We start from the raw sequence: 22,440 nt of genomic DNA, 5'->3' as shown, positions 1-22,440 counted from the left end.
ACCCCCCCAAAAGAAGAGTAATCCCTATATCCTTTTAAATTTTTTACATTGTATAAAGAGATAATGATCACCCATCTGAAATGATCACACCAATAACAGTAGTTATAGCAGGTTTTCAATTAATGATTCTTACGATTAACCATTTTTATTTCATCAGTTAACCTCTAATTTTATTCCATTTCAATTAATTGTGACATTGAATGTGAAATAGCTTCTAAAAATCATTTTTTTGCTTTTTTTTGCATCAAACTAAACATTTCCTTTTTTGTTCATTATCTTTAATTACAAATCTGATGCTTAGATCATCAGGGGTGCCACAGGAAATGATCCAATCTCAACTTATCTGAAAATGATTTTGTTAATTATAGATTTAGCATTGTTCATTTATTATTTCATGTTTTTCTAATGTACAAAATGGGTGCCTTGGCTCCATAAAGGTTGGGAATTGCTTAGATGTACTGTCTTGCACGACCACGACACCAAGTGGGCTCCTTCACACTTTTTGAGGTGAGTTTGGCTTTACTTTGATTTATACAATAAGAATAACAATGGGCATTTACACTGACAATATCACAAAACCAAAAACAAAACAACAAAATGTGAATGACAAAATATAGTCAGTGTGTGACCACAAACACTACTAATCACTTCTGGACACTTCATTAGGTACACCGGCAGGGAATCCAGTGCAAGAGAGGCATTCATTTGACAATGTGCTTGTTGTTGTAGTGTAGTGGGTGAACTGAGAGTTCTTAATCATAACTGAGCATTGTTGTAGTGGATCACATTGAGGTGTCGCTAATGAAGTGGCTAGTGACATCCGTCGCCTTCTAGTGGACATTTAAGGCTCTACGTAGCATTCAACGCATCCGCTGATGCTCACTCACCACTATGACGCTGTCTATTGAATACAGTGGCTCCTTGAGATACGAGTGATCCAACTGACTAGTTTTTGACAAACGAATCTTTGCTTTGACTTGAGAACCGAGTCGACTTGAGTCCACGTCACTCGAGTCGACTCGAGTCGCTGATTTTATGACTTGCGACTTGCTTGGCTTAAATTTATGAAAGACTCGACTTGATTTATCTTTTTGATGAAATTGGGGGGGAAAGGCAATAGCAACAAGTCAGGTTTGCAACTCAACGATAAAACACACCACTTGGACGAAGGGTGCCTTAATCGTTCAGACGCAGGTAAGCTAGCTATCTTAACGTCACAGTTTAGCTCAGTAATATTTGATCAAAGATTAACTAAACGTCACGTCAGTTATTGATTTAAGTGAGACGAGAAGACAATAAAGTCAATAAAGACAATATGGAAACTGGAATCTGGAAACTATATCCTTAAAAAAACGGAGATCGCAATTTTAGCATAGACTTACACATAGACTTGAATATTGAGCGTCTTGTCGCGTAGTCGCGTGTTTGCCATATTGGATGTGGCAGATGTGTCTGTAAACTAATGCAAGTAAACGTCAGAAAGCCACAACCTACAACGTGCACAAAGTTAATGCCTCTCAATCACCCATTTACACACACACACTAATATATTTTGGGAAACAGATTGGCACTAAAATCAACATATGTAGTTTTTAAATCTGATGATTACACATTCACCCCCCAAAACCGTATATTTTAATACTGTCATCACAGTGACTGTGTTAGATATCTTACTAGCTGTAAACACAGATGCACACGTTAGAAAAAATAACATGTATTATTCTAAATAGTAATAATAATTTAATTTATTAATAAAAATAATAAAGAGTGCTATTTTAGTTTATTTCAGTGGGAAAATATTATTTGAGTGTTTGGGGTTACGAGCGTGGTCACGAAACAAATCAAACTCGTATCTCAAGGCACCACTTGTACTTTACTGGTACTGGTGTACTACAGTAGTGAGTAGTTGGCATCTGTGCACGGGTCTGCTTGTTTATTGTTGTCTGTTGGTGGTCAAATAGTGGACACACACACACATATACAGGCACACACAAACACACTTGGGGGACCACGCATGGTGAGTGAGATGACACCGCTATGTTGAGAAGCTACACACTGACTGACTAATACAGCGACATGTAACATGAACACTCCTGCATACTAGCAACGCTGTCATTTACATTCACGTTTACAGCGCACTCTTAAAAATAGTGCCTTTAATTGCCATCTGTACATTTGCATACATTAGCAGTATCTCGTCACTCACTGTACAATCCATCCAACATGGCCACATTGGTGGCTTATTACAGCTAAAAAGAGCAAGTAATGGTACTTCCTTAGTCCTGAGCAAGCGGTACATTAATGTCACATTCAAAAGGTTGCTTTAAACGCCTCGCTGTTGTGCATCTGCAGGTTAAACTAACGTCAGTGGCGTAAAGAAGCTTGTTGTCATGTGTTCATGCTATGCTATATTGCTTCGTTTCACATTCACAGTAGCTGCTAGCGAAGAGTGATAATGACAGTAGTCGGCTATCGGCTATTGATCTATGACGTGGCGCATAAATCTACCAGCAAATGTGTGTGAATTGGAAGTAAAAGATCAGCATTTTACACCATCATGGTCCTCTGTACATGTACTTTGTGATTTAGGGTGCTTTCACACGGTACGGCGAAAGGATGGATGGATTCTATCTGGTGCTGTCCAATTTTAAGTGATAGATTGTCAGTATGCTGTATGCCTATGGGTGTTTTTTTTAATTTTTTTATACTGAGTTCAAGTACGGCGGCACGGTGGCAGACTGGTTAGAGCCTCAGCCTCACAGTTCTGAGGACCCGGGTTCAATCCCCGGCCCCGCCTGTGTGGAGTTTGCATGTTCTCCCCGTGCCTGCGTGGGTTTTCTCCGGGCACTCCGGTTTCCTCCCACATCCCAAAAACATGCATGAATTGGAGACTCTAAATTGCCCGTAGGTGTGAATGTGAGTTCGAATGGTTGTTTGTTTGTATCTTCCCTGCGATTGGCTGGCAACCAGTTCAGGGTGTAGCCCGCCTCCTGCCCGATGACAGCTGGGATAGGCTCCAGCACGCCCGCGACCCTAGTGAGGAGAAGCGGCTCAGAAAATGGATGGATGGATGGAGTTCAAGTACACAGCCTTTCCATTGTGGAAAGAAATCCCACTCTGGTCAAAATGGACAAATTTCCCAAACACGTCAAGTGATTTTTACACCAAACTGTACATGTGAAAGCACCCTAGAGTGTGTGTATGTTTATATGTAAGCGTCTCCACCCGATCGTTGTTTTTTTCTTTTCTTCGAGGTAAGACAAAAGGTAACAAGCAAGACGGATGCAACTTGTATGGTGGACATCTCGGAATCAATCATTATCATGATCCTCTGAAGCCCCGCGCTAAATAACAGGGAGATACCTTAGCGGTACTGGAATCTACCACTAATACTGTACAATATGGCCTTTCTGAACTGCGTGTAGATGTCATTCTGTATAGTTAATGCATTGTTTTACTGTAGCTTTTAGGCATAGAATACACAATACATACAAACCTATGCACCTCTTACAATGCTCTTGCTTTCTCAACGTGTGTCACTCAGGCTGGCTTACTTCTACAAACGAACTGGGTTTTTTTGTTTGCATGGACACATTGCGAGTTATGATGTCATCAGATTGTCGGCTAAAGGTGGAGGTTTCATGCGGTCCATACAGTGGGTTATCGGCAGCCTCAATTGGGCTCAGAAAACAATGTGTGTAATTCCTTTTTCTTGGATCCAAATGCCTTCTGATTTAAGCTTTTGTGGTTACTTGAGATGGGTATGAGGGCGGGGGCGGGGGGGGGGCAACCAAGCTTGCTCAGATGAGGCACTTCAGTATTTTACCCTCCTGGTCAGTGTGAGGCTCGCATGTGGCGGGGCTTAAAATTCACAAAATACAAACTTTGTACAGCACCAGGCATTTCAACTCACCCAATTGGGGTTGGAAAAAAAAAACCAAAAACCTCATTTAAATGTTAACAAGAAAATAAGCGATGAAAGAATTGGAAAACCTAAGCCAGGTGACTCTGGTGGTAGTTTGGCTTTGTCCTCAGAGGTTATTGCTTGTGGGTTTAACTTACTCTGGTACGTTTTCCCCGTGAGGCCTACATGGTAGCTAATCGGGCTGTGCAATTGACCACATTTGGTATATACACAGTATATTATATGATATGATATATCAGATCATGTACTGTATGAGACCAGCTTGGACTCTAGCCTCATTTTCCTGCTGGGGCTTGACTTCTGCATTCCGAAGAACTCACAAAATTCAATGCAGCCAGGTCGGCATTGCAGATGAGACTGTTCTCAACTGCCTTACCTAGATCAATTAAGATTAAATAAAGAAAATAAATATTTTCTTGAGCAATTTTTTTAATATACAGTATAGCTTGTTTTTGTCAATTTCTCAGTTTGTAGGTCTGTTAACATAATACAGTAACTCTGTTCACCTGTCTACACAGTAGCGACAACCATTGTTGAGATTTTCTAGTAACAAGTACTTAGAACCACTGCAAATTATTTACTTTTATGATTTTGTTGTGACTTTCAGCTCGCCACAGCTAGTCACTCGCATGATTTGTTTGGCCCAGTTTTTACACTGGATGCCCTTCCTGATGCCACCCACCCATTTTTTAGCCATCTTTGGACCGACCCAGGCTGGGTATGGGGAAATGGGTGGGAATCGAACCTGTACCGTCTGCATCAAAGGCAGCAGCATGTTCCACCACACCATCAGTGCAAATTATGTAATTTTACATCCCGTTAAAAAAAATTTAGTCAGAAAACTATACCAGTCGTGACACTGCTGTATGCTGCTAAGTAGGGAAATCAGTTTTTTTCTAAACAAATTTCAACGATCAAGTCAGGTCAGGTTTGGGTTTAACCAGTTAATCACCCCAGTGACCACCACACGGTCAGCCCAGGCCCCTCGGCAATATTTGTCTTTCAGCAGGACAACCGAGACAATTCCCAAGACAGGAAACAACAAGGACAACCCATTGATTCCCACACCCATTTCAGTCATAGACCTCTCAGCGCAACCAAACAATACCCAAGCCATACAGATATTGAACAGTGAGAGACTGAGAATGCAAAAAAAGCCTACCTTAAATCAATTTATCATGGCCAGGACTTGTTAGGACGCAGGGTCCGCAAATGGCCTTTGAAAAAATCCCAACAACAACAATACATATAAATGATTGATTGGATGACAATACTTCAAAATGAATTGCTTGAACTCTAGCCAGTTTACTATATCAGTTTGGGGGGTTAGAGAATGTGACGATGTAGCCCCAGGACCCAGACCACCACTCCAATCATAGCCATCCGCCCTAGTTGGCATGCATTAATTGGCGTTGTTCTGTTGATGCCTTTGACTTCTCCAGTCTTTCGTCCCATGGATGGACCGTAATGGTAGCTAAACCCACAAGTGATTCCCTCAGAGGAACTGCCAATATAATCAAAAGAATCAATGCAAAGTCATGTAACTTATTTCCCGTAAGCCCTTCCCAATGTCACTGTCCCATTGGTCCCACCGTGCGGTTTATTAGCTTAGCCGCTCCTGAACTCCTCATCTATTTCGGGCAGGATCTTCTTTTCCCGTCTCAGCGTCTCAGTGAGCGGCCGGGAGCTGCTGGGCGACTCCAGGTGTTTGGGCTCGTTTGTGCGGTAGGTGCCCTTCTGCTGGTACGCATATACGTAAATGCTATACAAGCCCGCCAGCAGAAGAAGCAACGCCAGGATGACAATGACTGCAGGATAAAAATAGCAGTTATTGAGAGAGATAAGCATCACTCGGCAAACAGATGCTCTTGAGAGGGGGAACAGTGCTTACTTTTTGACATATGTGCACTTTTGATCAGCCAAAATGTGGTTTTACTGGGAATTTGATGATATCACTTACTTACTGTATATGCATTTGGCTACCTCTAATCTAATTTTGAATACATTGGACAACGACGTGATTGCATTTGACATCCTTTTTGTTTGTGTTTTGTTCTTTCGATAATATTTGTCATCCATGGTGTCCATATTGTGAAACGTAGGAATAATAGATTAGTAATAAGCACTATTTAATCTTTTTTAACCCATGTTACCTTTAATTAATGGCAAAAAAATGTTTTATTTTTTTTTTAAATTATTTAATATGTCTACTACTAATTCTACGACCATGACCTCTTACAAAAACATGCCCTGTGTCACATCCAAAGCAGTATTACAGGCTCAGAATGTCCAATGTTGGGATGCCTGCTCTAATCTTTGACGATAACATCTTGCATTAGCATAATACCTCTCAATCTGACCGGCGGTGACGTATTAATCTGCAATGTCTATCAATGACCAGCAGTAAGATGATGAGCCATAAACTAGGCCCAGAGCAGACTAAACAGAGCTGATCCGGTAAAGGTCTCAGACGGGCGAGTCGGTACAGTCTGTCCCCGCATCTGCAATATGATGATCGAGGGTGCTCATTTTCAAAGGTAAAAGAAGCTCATATTTGAAGATGATTTTGTAGGGATCTTGCTTTGGAGAAGGACCATAAAACATGACATTTTGAAGAAGATCCATTGTGCATGAGTAGAATGTGGAAAACTGTTGCTTGACATCAGTTGTTGGCGTCTGCCTCACAGTTCTGAGGACCGGGGTTCAATCCCCGGCCCCGCCTGTGTGGAGTTTGCATGTTCTCCCCGTGCCTGCGTGGGTTTTCTCCGGGCACTCCGGTTTCCTCCCACATCCCAAAAACATGCATGGTAGGCTAATTGAAGTCTCTAAATTGCCCGTAGGTGTGAATGTGAGTGCGAATGATTGTTTGTTTCTATGTGCCCTGCGATTGGCTGGTAACCAGTTCAGGGTGTACCCCGCCTCCTGCCCGATGATAGCTGGGATAGGATTCAGCACTCCCGTGAGCCTTGTGAGGATAAGCGGCTCAGAAAATGGATGGATGGATGGATGAAGGAGATTTTTAAACCGCCATATATTAAATGTGTTTGTTTAAAGGTCCCATATTTTGGCAATTTAGACCCCCATAAAGTGACTCTCTAACATGGACTTAGTATAAAAGTGTCAATTTCATTTAAAAAAACAAAACACCTTGGTTTTGTCATACGAGTGTCCAGAAAAGACCCCTCTGACAGCTACTTCTGTTTGACCCAGTTTTGTATCCGCTTTCTCCGTATTCGGCTAAGACCGCCCCCTTTCCTCTGGTTGGTTGCCTCTGTGTAGAAGACCCACTTGTGAGAGCACACGTGTTTGTAATGTTGACAGCACTGGCTTGGGAGCGGATAGGGAGGTGGAGATCTTCAATAGTGACGTAGATAAGTTTGAGAAATTCGAATGACCTGATTTCAGGACTCACGGCAGAAAAACGCCTGGAATTCCAGAATGCGTGGAAGATTTTAATTCATATTTCACATTTACTGGGGCCATCCCAAATAAAAAAAAAGGTGTTTTGGTCAAATATGGCACCTTTAATTAATTTGTAAACTCAGATATAGGCGATCAATACCTAAAAGTGTGAAGGACTCACCTATTATCCAGAATAGGCCAAGGTCGTCATGGATGTATATATAATCTGAAAGGTAGATATGCACAATAAGAACTGAAATAGTGTGTTTACAGTTTACGTCTGTATTTGCGGGGGAACTGGCATACCTATGGTGGTAAACCAGGGATCCACCTCCCATGGGACGTAACCTAGGACAGGAGGGAAGGCGCCGCAGTTGGACTCAGAGACGTAACCTTGCGTCGTCACCGGAGGGTCTGTTTCATTCGGCCGGAAAAGAGCCTTTAGAGGGGCATAAACATTGTACCTCACACCGGAGATGCAGCCAATGAAGCCTGGAGCATTATGCCTCTGGATTTCGTAGTCGATATCGCCGACCTCTGAGAGACACACGGCATGGTCAAAATACAGTCCTTTAAAAAAAGAAGAGATGTGTTTTCGAGACGGAAATTAAAAAAAAAATACCCATCACTCTGCCTAAGAACATGGACTTTGGAGAGTCAAATCTTGCATCCTCCACTAAAGTTATCTTTTCAACAATGGGCTCCATAAAATCCACCTGTAGTGACATAGAGATTAATTTATACATTTTGTTTGGCATGTGAGACTACGCAGCTAGCATGGATTTGGTTCACGCAAACAAAGATCTGTATTTCGTCCGTTGTGAAAACCGAGTGGTAAACTAAAGAAAAACCCCTTGACATTAGACGAAATTATCTTGCAGGGTATTGGGAATGATAAAAGCTTGAATAGATCCAAGGTAGCACTGTTTGGTTTAAGTGTTTGTAGGGTGGGCGGAACCAGAGCAGTGACCTGTGTTTTGATGGTCCTGTTGTGTCTAGTAATGTTGATGTAATGTGGGTATCCGTCTGCCAGGTTTCGACGAGTCAGCTCGTACTTGTGGGTGATGAGTCCTAGTTTGTACCTTAGATCCACGCTGCCTGTGTGAAGTAAGTCAACAGAAGGCATTGACAGCGCATACACTACACGATGAATGTCCTTATCTCATGCGGTCCCTACCGTCGGTCTTGAGTACGACGGCAATGTAGTCGTGGACAAAGGAGCTGATGTAGAGCAGCACGGCCGGTGTGTAGACGGTGCTGAAGCTGAACTCAATGTCGTCCGCCGTGTCGTTGTAGCCCAGGCTGAAATTATCATAATGCGGGTCAATCCAGTTGGCCCAAGCTGCTTCGTCGGATATTGGTTTCTTCCGCACGTTGTACTTTAGCCAGGAGCTAAGCTCAAAGTAGGCACCAATGTCTTAAACAAGACCAACAGAAGAAGCGAATCAGCTTTAAAGCCTTCCTCAGTTTCAGAATAGACAAGTTGTCCCAAAAACTCACCTTTATGGCAGTAGAACCCATCAAATGCAGTGTTGTTGCAGTCACAAGTGTAGGAGGCATAGCCCTCAATACATTGGCCACTATTACGGCAAGGTATGGTAGCATTGAGACACTGGCCGGTACAGTTCCTCCTGATGCCTTTTTCTTCATCGACTTTCCCTTCCAAATCCAGAGGAACACCATTCAGCCGCAACCCTCGGAGACAACCCAAGAAGGGTTTTTGAGTGCGGTTGCGTGAACCTATTACATAAGACAATGGTTATGCTATGTCCTTCCGGGCTCTTTACTGGATAGGTAATTCTTGAGGTGACCTACCTACAACAAGAGGATTGGTAAAGTTCATTGTGACAAAAGTCTGACTGGGGAAACGTTTGACAGTCCAAGGCTGGTAGTCAACCTTGATCCGAGCCAATTTCACATTAATCTCAGCCTGGACAAAGTGCCACTCATTATCATTGAGTGGCACGGGGGAGCGTAGTGTCACATTCTGGATGCCATCCCCCACCATAAAGATGAATACAAGATTATGGGTGGCTGGAAAGAAGGAAGAAAGGTTTACAAAAGCTGCCAATCCAATGAAGAGAAAAGGTCGCTGCTGGTTGAACTCACTGTTGAGCTCTAGTCGGATAAAGTTTTTGAGGTGGTCGTCGGAGTTCTCCAAGAAGACTGAGTCGTATCTATATGTTTTAAAGTGGAATGAGATGTCAGCGCTGGAGCCCGGCTTGAAGGTGGGGAAGGTTATGTTGGCAGGTATGGTGAAGGATATAGTGTTCCAGATGTTTCCTACAAACAGTGGAATGTTAGGGAGAGAAAGCAACTCAAAGACCTATAAAAAGTAAACCATAAGCGTTGAGCTCACTATCGCCATGGCAGCGGAGAGGTCCTACTGTGAACTGTGCTTCTGAGCCAGTCCTGTTGGTGTCACCAACCACCACCCTCCTGACAGGAAGATGGTCCCTAAAGTCCAAGTAACCCTTATCGGAGTACCTGAAGGTTAACAATGACCTTCATGTCAGTATAACAGACCATAAAACTGTATGTCCTTATCTTACCATTGTCTGTAGTCAGCATCACAGTTGCATTGATACTTGGGGTCAACGCAAGTCTGGTTGATAGCGCAGCCACACTTTTGGACCTCTCTGAACGTTCCCCCCCAGTAATAGTGGCTTTCATTATTGCGACCAATCCAGTAACCAAAAGGTCTTCCACCTGAAGCAAAGAGAGTGTCCCTTCACTAATCCTTGCTTTTCATTCCCACATTTGCGTGGAGAGACTCACCAGGTGTGTTGAGGAAACGGGACTTGTAGCACGAGTAGTCGACCCACTGCTCACAGTACAAGGAGGTGTTGGCCAGGGCGGTGACTTCATCCCAAGATGCGTTCCAGTAGTTGACGTTGCCGATGTACGGCTTGTCAATTGAACTCCCTGTTACTTTGGTACCGTCCACGCGGTCGTGCAAGATCACAGTCCAAGCTTTGTATGCTGGAAGGGTTCGAAACAATGCGAGGAATAGGAAGATGATAGTGAAGATGATGAGTGGATAAGGCTGGAAGACAATGTAAGTCATTAGTGAGAGTCTTACTTACACTTCATTTTACAGTATACTTCGAATGGCTTTAGGGGTCCACTCAGATCAGGATCAATGGTGTAGTTTCCAGACCAGTACTTTCCGCTGAGTCTGTAGGCTTCACATGACTCTTTATACACAGCTGTGAGGGTTAAAATGATTCACGTCATATGATATGGGATGGCTTTATCTGAAGAAACGGGATGAAATTACAGTGTTTAATACTTACACATGTGACACACCTCCCCTTTATAACCGGTGTTTTCACAGAGACAGATGAAGTCGTCCCACGACTGTATGCATCTGCCTTCATGCTCGCACGGATTGGGAGAACATCTATAAAAGACAATACAAAATATTTTCCATACAACAGCGGTGACTTCACATTAGGAGCAACAAGGGCGTTAAGGGATGCTTCCCACCTGTCAGTGATGCCGCATGTTCCCAACAAGAGTTCAGCATAGCGCCCCCACTGTCGCTGCAAGATAATGTCGATGTCGAGCTGTTCATTGTCTATAAAAATGTGCTGCATGCAACCGTGAAAGCGATTCAGCTTCGTCTCACACTTCCTGATGGTGTTGTTAGTTTTCGGACAGCCTGGGCAGAGGGACACCAATAGATGAATGATAGAGTGTAGATTTTGTTTTTGAGTCGATCTCAGTTATCACTTCACCTCCAAAAAAGTAGCGGTCCCCAGTGCGAATTGTGAAGGGGTTGGTGATCTTCAGCGGGGAACCCTCCTCCTCATCAATTGTGAGGGTGAGGAGGTTATCTCTGGCTGCCAAATCCACTGAATGCCAGTAACCATCATTAAGCCTGTAACCTAGACACATGTGAAAGCTTGTCAAATAAGGAATTCTCATCACTAACTTTGTCCGATCATTGCGATAAGTCCACCTGCGGCAAACTGCAGTTTCTTCTTGCCGGGCTGAAAAATGGTGACATTGATCTGCCCCTCACTCAGGCCTAGCTCCAAGGCGCCCAGGTCGTCGGCAAAGCGTGTGAACATGAGCAGCCCCGTGTAGTCCCATGAGCGGAACTTGAACTTTACAAACATGCGAGGCCTTCTGAAGTAGCCCGGCACTTGCAGGTAGTTGTTGGGTCCGGCAAAGGTCATTGGTTTGAGAAGAATATCCCGGCAGGCAAAGTGCATCTTCTTCTGTGATGAACAAATTGAAAAAATATTTATATTGTTGATGCCCCAGGAAAACCAATCATCAACAGGGGTGGGGTTGAGAGGGTGTGGACGGAGGTTTTCCTACCTAGAAAACCGATCATCAAAGAGGGGGATAGGAGATACAGGTTTTTGGACACCTCTCAACAATGCTTGCCCGGAAAAATGTCTCGGGGGACGGCTGTTGATCCGCAGCAAACCCCGTTTGGATGTCCCACCCGAGGTGAGTGATTGGGGAAAGCACCGCCCCCCACCCCCAGCCCCCCACCCCCTCTGCATGCCACTGATCTACAACTCTCATCCACAGTTCATTGAAACGCTAGACAGAATACCTTTCTTGGTATGACAATGTCCGCTTCTTCCCGCTTAGCCTTATAGATGATGCTGATGCCATTGATGAAGACGTTTTCAAGGCAGCCACGGAAATTCGGGGTGGTGGGGAGGTGAGGCATTTTTGGCTCGATTACACCACCGACATACAACTAGAAGACAGGCGCAAATAACCAATACAGTGGCGTCTTAGGATGCTGACTGTCCAAACGTACCTTATTGTCCAGATCCAGGTGGGTAAACTGTCCGTTACATATGGCCGTCACCGTCTGGCTGTCCACGGTGAAGTTCACCTGACGGCCTGAGCGCTTGATGGTGACATAGTGCCAGTGTAGGTTGTCGAGAAGGCTGCCAGCTACCAAAGTAGTTCGACCGTCTGTTTTGTGTATGACGCTACTTCCTGAAACAGACAAAGAAACCGGAAATCTTGAGGTCACCTACCTACAACAAGAGGGCTGATAAACTTTACCGTAATCTGAAAGTCAGGCTGTACCCAGGCTAATGTGCAGGTAGAGTCGACCTCTCTTTAGCTCGAGGGTGAAGCGATCTCCCTGAACTCCGTCACTGTGTAACAGAACACCATCCTGCTCCAGGGTTTTGAAGTTTATGGCAATGTGGTCATTGAGCGTGCGAGACTTCTTCTCGGGGTACATATAGACCACCGAGTCATCCCCATTGTATTGCAGCACATAGGAATCTGGGGGAATGGGGCACATTTTGACAATACATATTACGCTTTGTACAAAACCCCACTAATTTCCCATGAAAACAAACCAAAAAGTGACCATGCTGAATAATTTTTTTTTACCATAATGGCATCCAAACAGCTCCAACCTCACACCAATCTTCCCTCCGTTCTCTGTGTTCCACGCCAGAGGCAGCAGGCGAATGTGTTTAGCGGTAAAGGCGTAATGAAAGACGTTCCTCTTCACCTGATAATAATTCCAGTTCCCAGGCAGAGTCTGCAAACAGACAAGGGGGAGTGTTATTGAGTCGCAGCCCTATTGAGACACTGAGTGATAAAGCGGTGATGAGATGAGCTTTGTCAGTGTTCGAGATGATGTGCTTTTTTTCAGTCCAGTGCAGTTGACAATGAACACAATAAAGGACACAGACCCGGATAGATAAATGGACAGATGGATAGATATGACTTAGAATATGTTTACACAATGAAACAGTAAAAACATCTAATCTTGTCCCTCCAATCATCCCACTAAGGATTCAAAGTCCCCCTTCTCGTAGCACCCACCGAATTGCCTCCTTTCATGATATATGGCGTCCATGAGTCCGGCCTGTCCCCGTATAGGAGGGTGTACTTTGTGACCCAGTCGTATGAGTTGAAGGTGCCCTGGGTGGCGATGGCCCTCAGGCGGTACTTCCTGCCCAGGTCCACCTGCAACCACGGCTGCCGATCCCTGGGGGAGGGCGACCAGCCGCTGCTGCCTACGAGGAAGAAGAAGACGTGTTTTACAGATAGTTGCAATGCCCTGAGATTCATCTCATTAGCTGCATACAATGCGTAATGAACCTACCGTACAATTTGGCAAAATTGGCAGAGTAGAGAAAGTTATATCTGGAGGAGGCCAGGAAGGAAGAGGCATAGAGACCAGACACCAGCGGATCAACACATTCTTCTATGGGCAAATAAGTGATGAGTAAAATGAGGGAAAAAAAGGAAAATTAGTTGGAGTGTTGCCCAAATTGATCTTGCAATATTATAACTGAAAACACGAATGGAAGTCAGTTTGGCGCTACATGATGAGAAGAGACGTTTTGGATTTTAATTAGACGTTATTCAACCTCGCCTTACAAACTAAAAAGTGTAATACATACCCATAGTAGTTGCTCACCCATGTGGGAAAATTTGTCAATTATATGTTCAAGGAAATGCAAAAATTGCAGAGTTAAATGCCCGGCAGCGTTTTCACCTTGTGTCAAGGCGAGTTGCTAGTCCGACTATTAAAAGCCGCCATCCTTCTCATTTGTCTCGCTTGTGTCACGGTGGTGGATAAATGTACCGCACCTTGAGAGGCCAGAATGTGAGTGGGAAAAAAAGGGAGGATGCGTTGCTCAGTGTCCTTTCGAGGACACCCCCAGGTGGACGAGTCCTCGCGAGCAAGGTTAATGTGACCTTCCTACTGTGCCTGCATCCTCTGACAGAATTCATATTTGTACTCAGCGCAAGCCAGAACCAGAATATTCTTCAAGAGGAAATCTGCATTGCTCCTAATGGAAGACATATTGATCAGCTTTAATACCTCCAGTAGTAACAAAAGTGAGGCAACTATTTCCTTTGCCACACTCTATATAAAGGCTCGGCATCCCACTGGAGGGCGTTGTCAAGTTGGAAACCTGAGGCCTGTGTGGACAATTCAAGGTGTCCCCCAAGCTACCCTCTCTCTCCCATGCACCTATTATAAATTCATCGGTAAGCGTCTATGGCGTGGAAACACTGTGGCCACATTTAGAGCGCCGGCTCCAATTGTGCTGACTCATCAGTCTTCTGTATGAGAGTGGGACGGGCCTACCGAGCTGACACGTCAGTCCTGCAGCAGCGCTATGCAGAGAGCAGTCAGAGGATGAGGAGGAGGAGGAGGAGGAGGAGGAGGCGGAGGGTGGGTGGGTGGTACGTTCTCTCCAGCGTATCCAACCCGTGATGCTGCTGTCACTATTGTTACTGTTGACAGCCTTATAGTCACTGTGTGTGTATATATGTACTTTATGCAGCTTTTCTAGCACTGTGGGCACTACAGGCAGCCTTTCTACTTACTGCAGTATATATAGCGAGCGTTCCTAAGTCATTATAGACACCAGTCACTATAGGACCCTTTTGGAACTATAGACCGCTATCTCACTGGGCTGGAGACTAGTTCGGGACCTGACGTTGATTCGAGTCACCACTGGTTCCAGAGACGTCTACGTGACGTCTCCTGCAGACTCGCTGGGTCGCCAGGGAGTCACGGTGAATTTGAACGTTTGATTACATTGAAGACCTTTGGGCGATTCCTCTATATGCTCACTGTAGAGAAAAACCTTAACGTAGCTTAATGTCACAGAACTGCAATCAATTGTCACCAGAATTTATGTGGACATCCCAAATACAAGAGGCATAAAGTCAATATTTTGCAAGTCATCCTTCACTTTAGGCCACTTCAACCTTAGAAAATATTAGAACAATCACCCCAATATTTTGGATTTCATGATTTTATGAACGTTGAGTCTTCCTCTTGTATAGAAAAAAACCCTAATATTACTTAATGTCACAAAACTGCCAGCAATCGTCACCAAAATAGATATAGACATCTGTACCTATGCCCAATTTAACCTCTGACAATATCAGAACGATTGCCCCAATATTTTGGATTTTATGGACGTTAAAGCCTTTTTTTTTTTAAAGCGTAGTCACAATTGGCACTCTTGCTTGCCTTTATAGTCACTAGAGCTCGCCTTTGTAGCTTACCTGGTTGACATTGGATCTATGTGCAGCCTAGCTAGTCACTTTGGGACTATCTTCAAATCCTTATTGTTACTATTGGCAATCTCGGCATTGGGCTGTCTTTCGAGGCACTGTGGGCAGCCTTTTTACAGTCGCTATGGGCAGCCATCAATCACCCCTGTCACTACAGGCAGGCCTTAATACAGGGAGTATGGGCAGTCTTTCTCGTCGCTAAAGGCACCAAAGCACTGGTCCTCATCTCTCAGGTATTTTGTATTTTGTCTGGTTGAGTAATAGACATCTGATGCTGTATTTCTTGAGCACCGCAACTTTCTCTGTGCATATAAGACACGTCGGGGTTGCCCTTGGCTCAACACAAATTCATTCAAATCCACTTTTCCTGAAATTGGCTGTGCTTGTCGCCAACCTTTCTCTTCGTGACAGGTTTTGAGAAACACATGTCGCCTAGGGCAACAACCAAGTAAAAAACACGCCGGCCGAACTAACACTAAACTTTGATGTCAAGTATAAAATATAGTCCCCCGAGCCTCCTTTGGCCCCCCGGGCCGCATCTTTGAGCGCCCTGCACTAAATGTAGCCTCTTTAGTCACTACTAGCCCTACAGACAGCCTTTCTGTATTGGTAATTTAGTAGGCGGTTTTACTCACTATTGGCATAGGCAGCCTTTCTAGTCTCTTTGTGTAGCCTCTCTAGTCACTGTTAGCACTACAGGCATCCTTTCTAGGCACTAATGGAGCCAGCTTTTGTAGTTACTACAGGCACCCTTTTAGTCACAATGGCACTGTCGACAACAGCCTTTCTTTTTTTACTGTGGGCACCTTTCTCAGTCGCTGTAGGCACTGTATGGAGCCTTCCTCATTACTATTAGCACTTTACTCACCGCTTATAGGGAGCCTATAATAACAAAAAAGCGAGTCCATTTTCATCTGGCCCATCTACATTGTGCACGTATAGCATACTGTAGTTGGCGTTTGATCAATTTCCACTCAAAACTGTAACAAGCACACAAATGTAGTCAAAACGAAACTGACGGCAAGATTATTTTTTATATTCCAAACTATTCCCAAGCCACGTGACTAGTGCCCATCCCTCCTCCCTCTCCCATTGCAGAACTACTGAGTCATGACAGGCATGCTGCATAGTTAAACTTCATTGATTGTAGGATTTCACCCTCACTTTCACACTTGCTATATGCAAATAAGCATTTCATGTAGTCAAATATATAATACAGAAAACTGCACTCATCTTAAAACCACCAATGTCATTTGCAGCCAATTTAAGCATGATTTAACATCTGAGTAAAGGGGACCCTTCAAGGTAATGTGTGTGCAGGTTATTTGATTGACAGGTTGACAGGTAATGCCCCCCCCCCCCCCTCCCAAAAAAAAAAGAAATAATGAATACATTTTTTCAAAAATGGTGCAGTGGGCTGGTCCCGACCAGGGCTCTGAGCCGTGGTCTCAAGCCTCTATTTAAACGTCTTTATTTGAAATCCCACGACTTTCAACCCAAGACGATCGACACAGCCGCATCGACTCTGCAGCGTTGTTCCTGTGGTGCAAGTTGAGGCTGCGCCGGGCACAAACTTGCGTGCAGAAAGCACTGCAATGCAGACAGTCCCGTCCCCGCTCACCTTAATTCTGCGGGGCTGACGCTGTTCCCTGCCTGCGGTCTGCTTGCACGCGAACAGCACGAAACGACCGACTGCAATCCCCAGCATTGCATTCGCTAATAATAATAATAATAATAATTGCATTGCAATGTTTATACCGAGAAGGCGTGCTTTCAGTACTACTATGTGCCCTTCAGGATTCCAATGCAGAAACAGTATGCCCTTCACTGCTTCTTTTTGCGTGCAACTTTTTGCACAAAAAACGCGAAAAAAAAATGCCAATATAACAACGAAAGACCGCAAATCGTACTGCATGACGAGACTTACGTGACGAGCAGTGTCGCACAGCCAAACACAAGAGGCATAAAGTCAATATTTTGCAAGTCATCCTTGACTTTAGGGCGCCTTTCCCCCGTATTGGAAATGTTAATTAGACGGTAGAATGTCTCCGCAGCGTGCTCTTCTCATCGCATATTTTTCCCCCCCCCACCCGGAGCAAACTTTAACTCCTCCAACTCCTCTTCTTCCCGGGCAGGCTCTGCCGGTGCGGGCACGCGCATGGGATGCTGGTGCTGAAGCTGCGACCGGCTGAGAACGCGCAGCTCCTCGCCACCACCCCCCACCCCCACCTCAATACTCGAAATGGTTGAATGTTGTGATGCTAATGTATGATTGGTAAGAGCACAGCAAGTGAAGGGGAAAAAGTTTCTCTGGTTGGTGCCGAGTATATCTGAATCTTTCCCAGAATAGCTTCTCCAAAGAGGTCTTCTTGAGGGACTTTAAACAAACAAACAAAAAAATCCCTATAAAAAGAATCCATCAGGCGTCTTCATCCTATCACCAGGCAAATAGGCGCCGCCTGCAGCTCATCTGACATTACATATCCCAGTTTGGCACAATTCCCACTTTTAAGCCGGTCAGATCGCGCCGGGTTTGTTGAGTGCGTCGAGGAAATGGTCCCAGAAAATCGTCCTGGACCACCTTGCAGGCTGGATACGGAGGCCACCGGTGACCTTGTCCAGGTACACTGTCCGGCCGCGAATGTTCCAGAACAGGTTAAGATAATAATGATGATGATGCCAGCTGCTGTCCCTGAATATGGACGAGTGAGGCAGGTTGGGAGGGAGGGTGAGACTTAGTCAGAGGGGATTTATGGTGATGCGAAACACAGTGACCACAAAATAGGACAAAAAAAATAAAAACAGCTTTGGGATTAAGAAGTGGGTTTATGGGACGACAGTGTGTCTGCGAGATTGGATGCCAGTGTGTGCGGATTTACTCGTTTTTTCAATCAAACGAGATTGTTTGTAAGCCCGGCCCCCACCCCCATTCCCATACTGGAAAACCAGTACGTACCTGTACTATATCTGGAAAGGCAAAAACAATGAAATAACTGAATGCCAACATTAATAACAACACAATGTTTTGAAAAGCTCTCCTGTACTTGCATACGCAGTTGGTGGGTCAGGCTTGCCATCTGTTCCCCCTTTAACTCTTGACCTTTACAAACCACAGATCCCAGTCTATATGATCTGTGTGTGCCATGTGGAGTGGGGCAGGGTGGGGGGTTAAGTCTCTCATCTGGATGCTAAAAGGATCCACGGTGGAACACAGGAGCGAGAAACTCACATATTTTAGTTAAACTGTGTCACAGAGATTTTAAAAATATGTATGAATAATTGAGTTTTATACAAAAACTCCCTGTTTTGCCACTGGAACAGTGGTGTGCAAGGAGGGGGGGGGCACATCTACCCGAAAATGGGGCACCCAAATGGTATTGGGAGGGCATTAATTTCCCACCGTTAATGACCGTTTTGGTGGTGTGTTAACCAATATACAAGCGCATGCAAAAAAAAACAAATTGATGCTTAATTCATAGAACAATAGACAGACATTACAAGACGGCCTTCACACCTCCTCCAATAGCTTAGCTGTAAGGACTTGGGCTTTGATACTGCAACGGTAACAGTTGGAGTCCCACTGTGGACAAAATGTATGAAGGCAAGCGAGTTGTTGTTTGACGCTTGTCGGCTTCCTGCCGGCTGTCTTGGCGCCTTTGTTGAACTCATTGCATGCCCTGCATGTGTGTGGTGTACAATGGAAAAATATATGTAGCAGAGTGTAATTTTAATCCCCACTTCATGAGTTATGATCAGTATAATGCATTTATTGGGAGCCAGTGAAGACTTAAACGTCCATCTCTTCACTGGGGCTGCAGAGATATTAATTAACAAAACAAAAAAACTGAGTGGGGTGCATGGAATAGGTATTAAAACATCTCTTGTCATGGTTAATTCATAAGTTAACTCATGGAATAAGTTAAACGTCTACTTTTTTTTGAAAAATAGAAAAGATGCAATTTTTATTTTATTTTTTTTGTTTAAATGTGTATGCTGCAACAAAAGACCACTAGATGTCACCCTTGTCTTTCCTTGCTTCCCCCTTTTCGTGCCAGTTTGGACACACTTAGTGTACTGCCAGTACCAAAACAAAACTTAATTCATCTTAAATTAATTTAACTTAATTAGCAATTAATTCATTGATCTAATAAATATTTAAAAAAATGGCATCTTTAAAACTTTGAAGGGCCCGCTTATTTTGCACACAAACACAAATGGAACTTGTTTCTCACCAGATAGCGCTTTGGTCTGCCCTTATTCTATTCGTGTGCGTTTTCCATAGGGGTATGCACTGGTAAGACACGCACACACACACACACGCACACAAAAGGAGACACAGTCTGCACCTACGCGTATAACTGAGGGCACCGCCTGCGGGTCACAGCTCGTGCCCAGATGTTTCCATGTGATAGTTATGCTGATCTGTTATCATGGCTCAGCGCTACTTGTCATGAAGATGGATGGAGGAACCTTCAGCTGCCTTACGTGTGTGTGTGGGATCAACTCAAAACACAAGCAGATAACACTGACAGAGGCCTGTTGGGAAACTTAGGAATTCAGCAGGGTTCTCGCCGGGATGAGTGTTTATGTTGGCTGGCTCCCATGAGAACCTGCTGTCACGGCTTCCCGGTGGCGGCCGTAAACAGAGCTGTGACAGCAGCCCTCGGGTGTTCACGCACCGCCTGGGCCTCCTGCTGGGGTGCCGGGATCCGTGCTGAACAGGCGCCCAGAGCGGGACATGCAGCCCCCCCCCCCCCCCCCACTCAGACCCCAGGGTTGGCTCGACTGGTGCGTCAGCTGTTTGATCTCTCGCATTTGGGATGTGACAATCCTACGGAATTTTGTTGGTATTTAACCCTGATCTGATACCATATCGTGTCACAGTTCTGGTCCAATTCAGACTTTCTTCATGCATTCTTCTTGTCCAGGATTGTACTTCCTAGTAAGCATAATGTACTTTTGTTGAGATTGTAGGCTTACAGTAGAAGACCATATCAGTCTCTAAGGAACTGTACCTTTTCCAGGACCGAAATAGTTCAGGATTGTTCCCTGAAACAGTAAAAGTCAAGGTTACAAAAAACAAAACTTTGAAGGTACCACAAAAGTGACAGGAAAATCTACCACTTAAAGTAGAATTATCATGATCATGATGGTGTCACTTCTGACACTATTTTTTTTTCACAAAAGTCTGAGAACTGACTGAAAAAATTGTCCGCTGACCACAAAACCACAAAGAGCCAGGCTTTCTGGCATCTTAACCAGCCATCATACACACCAATAGTGAATACATGCTGTCTCGCGTGACCGCCTCCCATCACGGATGGCTTTATGGTGGACCATCCCACTTCTGACACCATTTGTCACAGGACTCCGAAGGAGTACCACCTTCAATCCAGATCTATTTGGTTTGTGTGGGGGGGCGGTGATGCATTGACCTTAAGACCAACAAGACCCAGGCTCCTTGGCATGGAACTACACTACATCCCACTTCTGACACCATTCGTTACAGAACTCAGGGAGGTAGTATCCCAAAAAACTGTACATCTTAACCAGTTTGCATACCAGATTGAATACACAACCATAGTGATAGCATGCTGCGCCACATTACCACCTCCTGCCCCAAATTGCGTTATGACTGACCGTCCCACTTCTGACACCATTTGCAACAGAACTGAGCAGTAATGCCTTCAAAGCAACAGAATGCTGCCCTGCCGTTCATAGGTTTTAGCCAAGCAAGTACCAAGTCCTAAAACTGGCATCTCAAGTCTGACTCAAGTCATGTGACTCAAGTCCCCCACTTCGACCAGATTGCAAACACAACCGTAGTGATGGCAGTACAATGATGATAGCCATGGATGACATTTCGACTGATCATACCATTTCTGACGCTATTTCTACGATATTTCTATGAATATATTCTAGAATATTAGGAGTAACAGTTACTCTAGTCTTTTTTTGTCGCGTCCTCAAAGTGTTTTCGCATAAATATGGCCCTTTTGTGTCCATTAAAGTGGTAGTTGTTGAAACAGGAGATATCACCATCATCACCCGTACATACTACTCATTAACACAAAATGTCAAGCCTGATATATTCAAGCTCAGCGCACGACAGCTCAATAAAGACCGCAGCGCACACACACACCTGCAAGTAGTTTAAATACCAACAACAGCTGTGGCCCGGCGCATGCACATGGTGACGAGACACTTTTGTTCCCATCGTGCGCTACTTGTAACACACACACACATACAGTATGTACGCAAAGGCAAAGACATGACCACACAAACACACAAATGCACAAGCCACCGCTGTTATTTAGTCTGCCTCCTAGTTTGTTTGCTAACTGTCTTTGCACTTTTGTGGCTCTGCCTTGGGCTTGAAGTGCTGACTGTGGCAACTGACCGACAACATGACAATTGCACCTTCAAGCATTGTGCAGGGATAAAAGAAAAGCCGAGGAGAAACAAGAAGAACGAAAACCATTTTCGCAATAATGTTAGGCTCAAAACTGTATCGCTGTCGTCCAAACCAAACAAAAAGCTCACTTTTTGATCATGAATCTTCATTGCCACACAGGAAAAGTATGTTAAAACCATCGTTGTGTTTTTAAGGTTGTGTTTAATTGTGTATCTGTGGCTGTGCATAGGGGGTTGAAAGCAGAATACAGCCCTTCTCTTTGCATGGTGCCCTGTCCGCATCCGCGAATGTGTTGCTTTTGGAGGTCACGGCACCTAGCAACAGCCTGGATCTTGTCCTGAGGGTGAAACATGAGACAGCACATACACACACACATTACAGTTGGCCAGAATTAAGTTTTAAATGCTATTTCACTGAGTTGCACGGTATTTTATAATGTGTGTTTTTGCATGCATATCTAAAACAACATATAAACAAATCGTTATACACTCATTTTGCACAAACATTGGTCACAGCAGTTCTCCATGGTGACCACCACCAAAGATACGGGAACTTTAGTCCTTAATCTTTTTTTTTTTTTTTTTTTTTTGCACTGGATGTAGAAGTCCTCGCGTGTCTCCTTCCGCGCTCTCATGCAAAAGTTCGGCACTAATCCGGC

General features: G+C 44.4%; 1 protein-coding gene across 2 annotated transcripts; it reads right to left on the bottom strand.

The window, feature by feature from the left end:
* Nucleotides 1-420: 420 nt before the first annotated feature.
* Nucleotides 421-18,075, bottom strand: cntnap1 (contactin associated protein 1). 2 transcript variants are annotated; one of them, XM_061749835.1, is made up of 24 exons: nt 17,295-18,075; nt 13,431-13,532; nt 13,148-13,341; nt 12,707-12,860; nt 12,392-12,595; nt 12,114-12,298; nt 11,901-12,050; nt 11,292-11,553; nt 11,068-11,217; nt 10,817-10,991; nt 10,624-10,730; nt 10,414-10,536; nt 10,106-10,309; nt 9,880-10,036; nt 9,687-9,814; nt 9,437-9,610; nt 9,143-9,361; nt 8,828-9,067; nt 8,505-8,744; nt 8,298-8,425; nt 7,950-8,043; nt 7,634-7,864; nt 7,509-7,553; nt 421-5,733 (listed from the first exon to the last, which is right to left on the bottom strand). In XM_061749835.1, the coding sequence occupies exons 1-24, from the start codon at nt 17,353-17,355 to the stop codon at nt 5,534-5,536; spliced, it is 3,927 nt and encodes a 1,308-aa protein (XP_061605819.1). In that variant the 5' UTR covers nt 17,356-18,075; the 3' UTR covers nt 421-5,533. The 2 variants fall into 2 exon arrangements, with proteins under 2 accessions (XP_061605819.1, XP_061605820.1); XM_061749836.1 differs by having other exon boundaries at nt 13,431-13,529.
* Nucleotides 18,076-22,440: the final 4,365 nt, after the last annotated feature.

The sequence above is a fragment of the Phyllopteryx taeniolatus genome, chromosome 16 (genome assembly GCF_024500385.1).
Source record: "Phyllopteryx taeniolatus isolate TA_2022b chromosome 16, UOR_Ptae_1.2, whole genome shotgun sequence".
Classification (NCBI taxonomy): domain Eukaryota; kingdom Metazoa; phylum Chordata; class Actinopteri; order Syngnathiformes; family Syngnathidae; genus Phyllopteryx; species Phyllopteryx taeniolatus.
The sequence above is the reverse complement of the archived record's forward strand: the minus strand, read 5'-3'. Positions and strand labels throughout refer to the sequence as shown.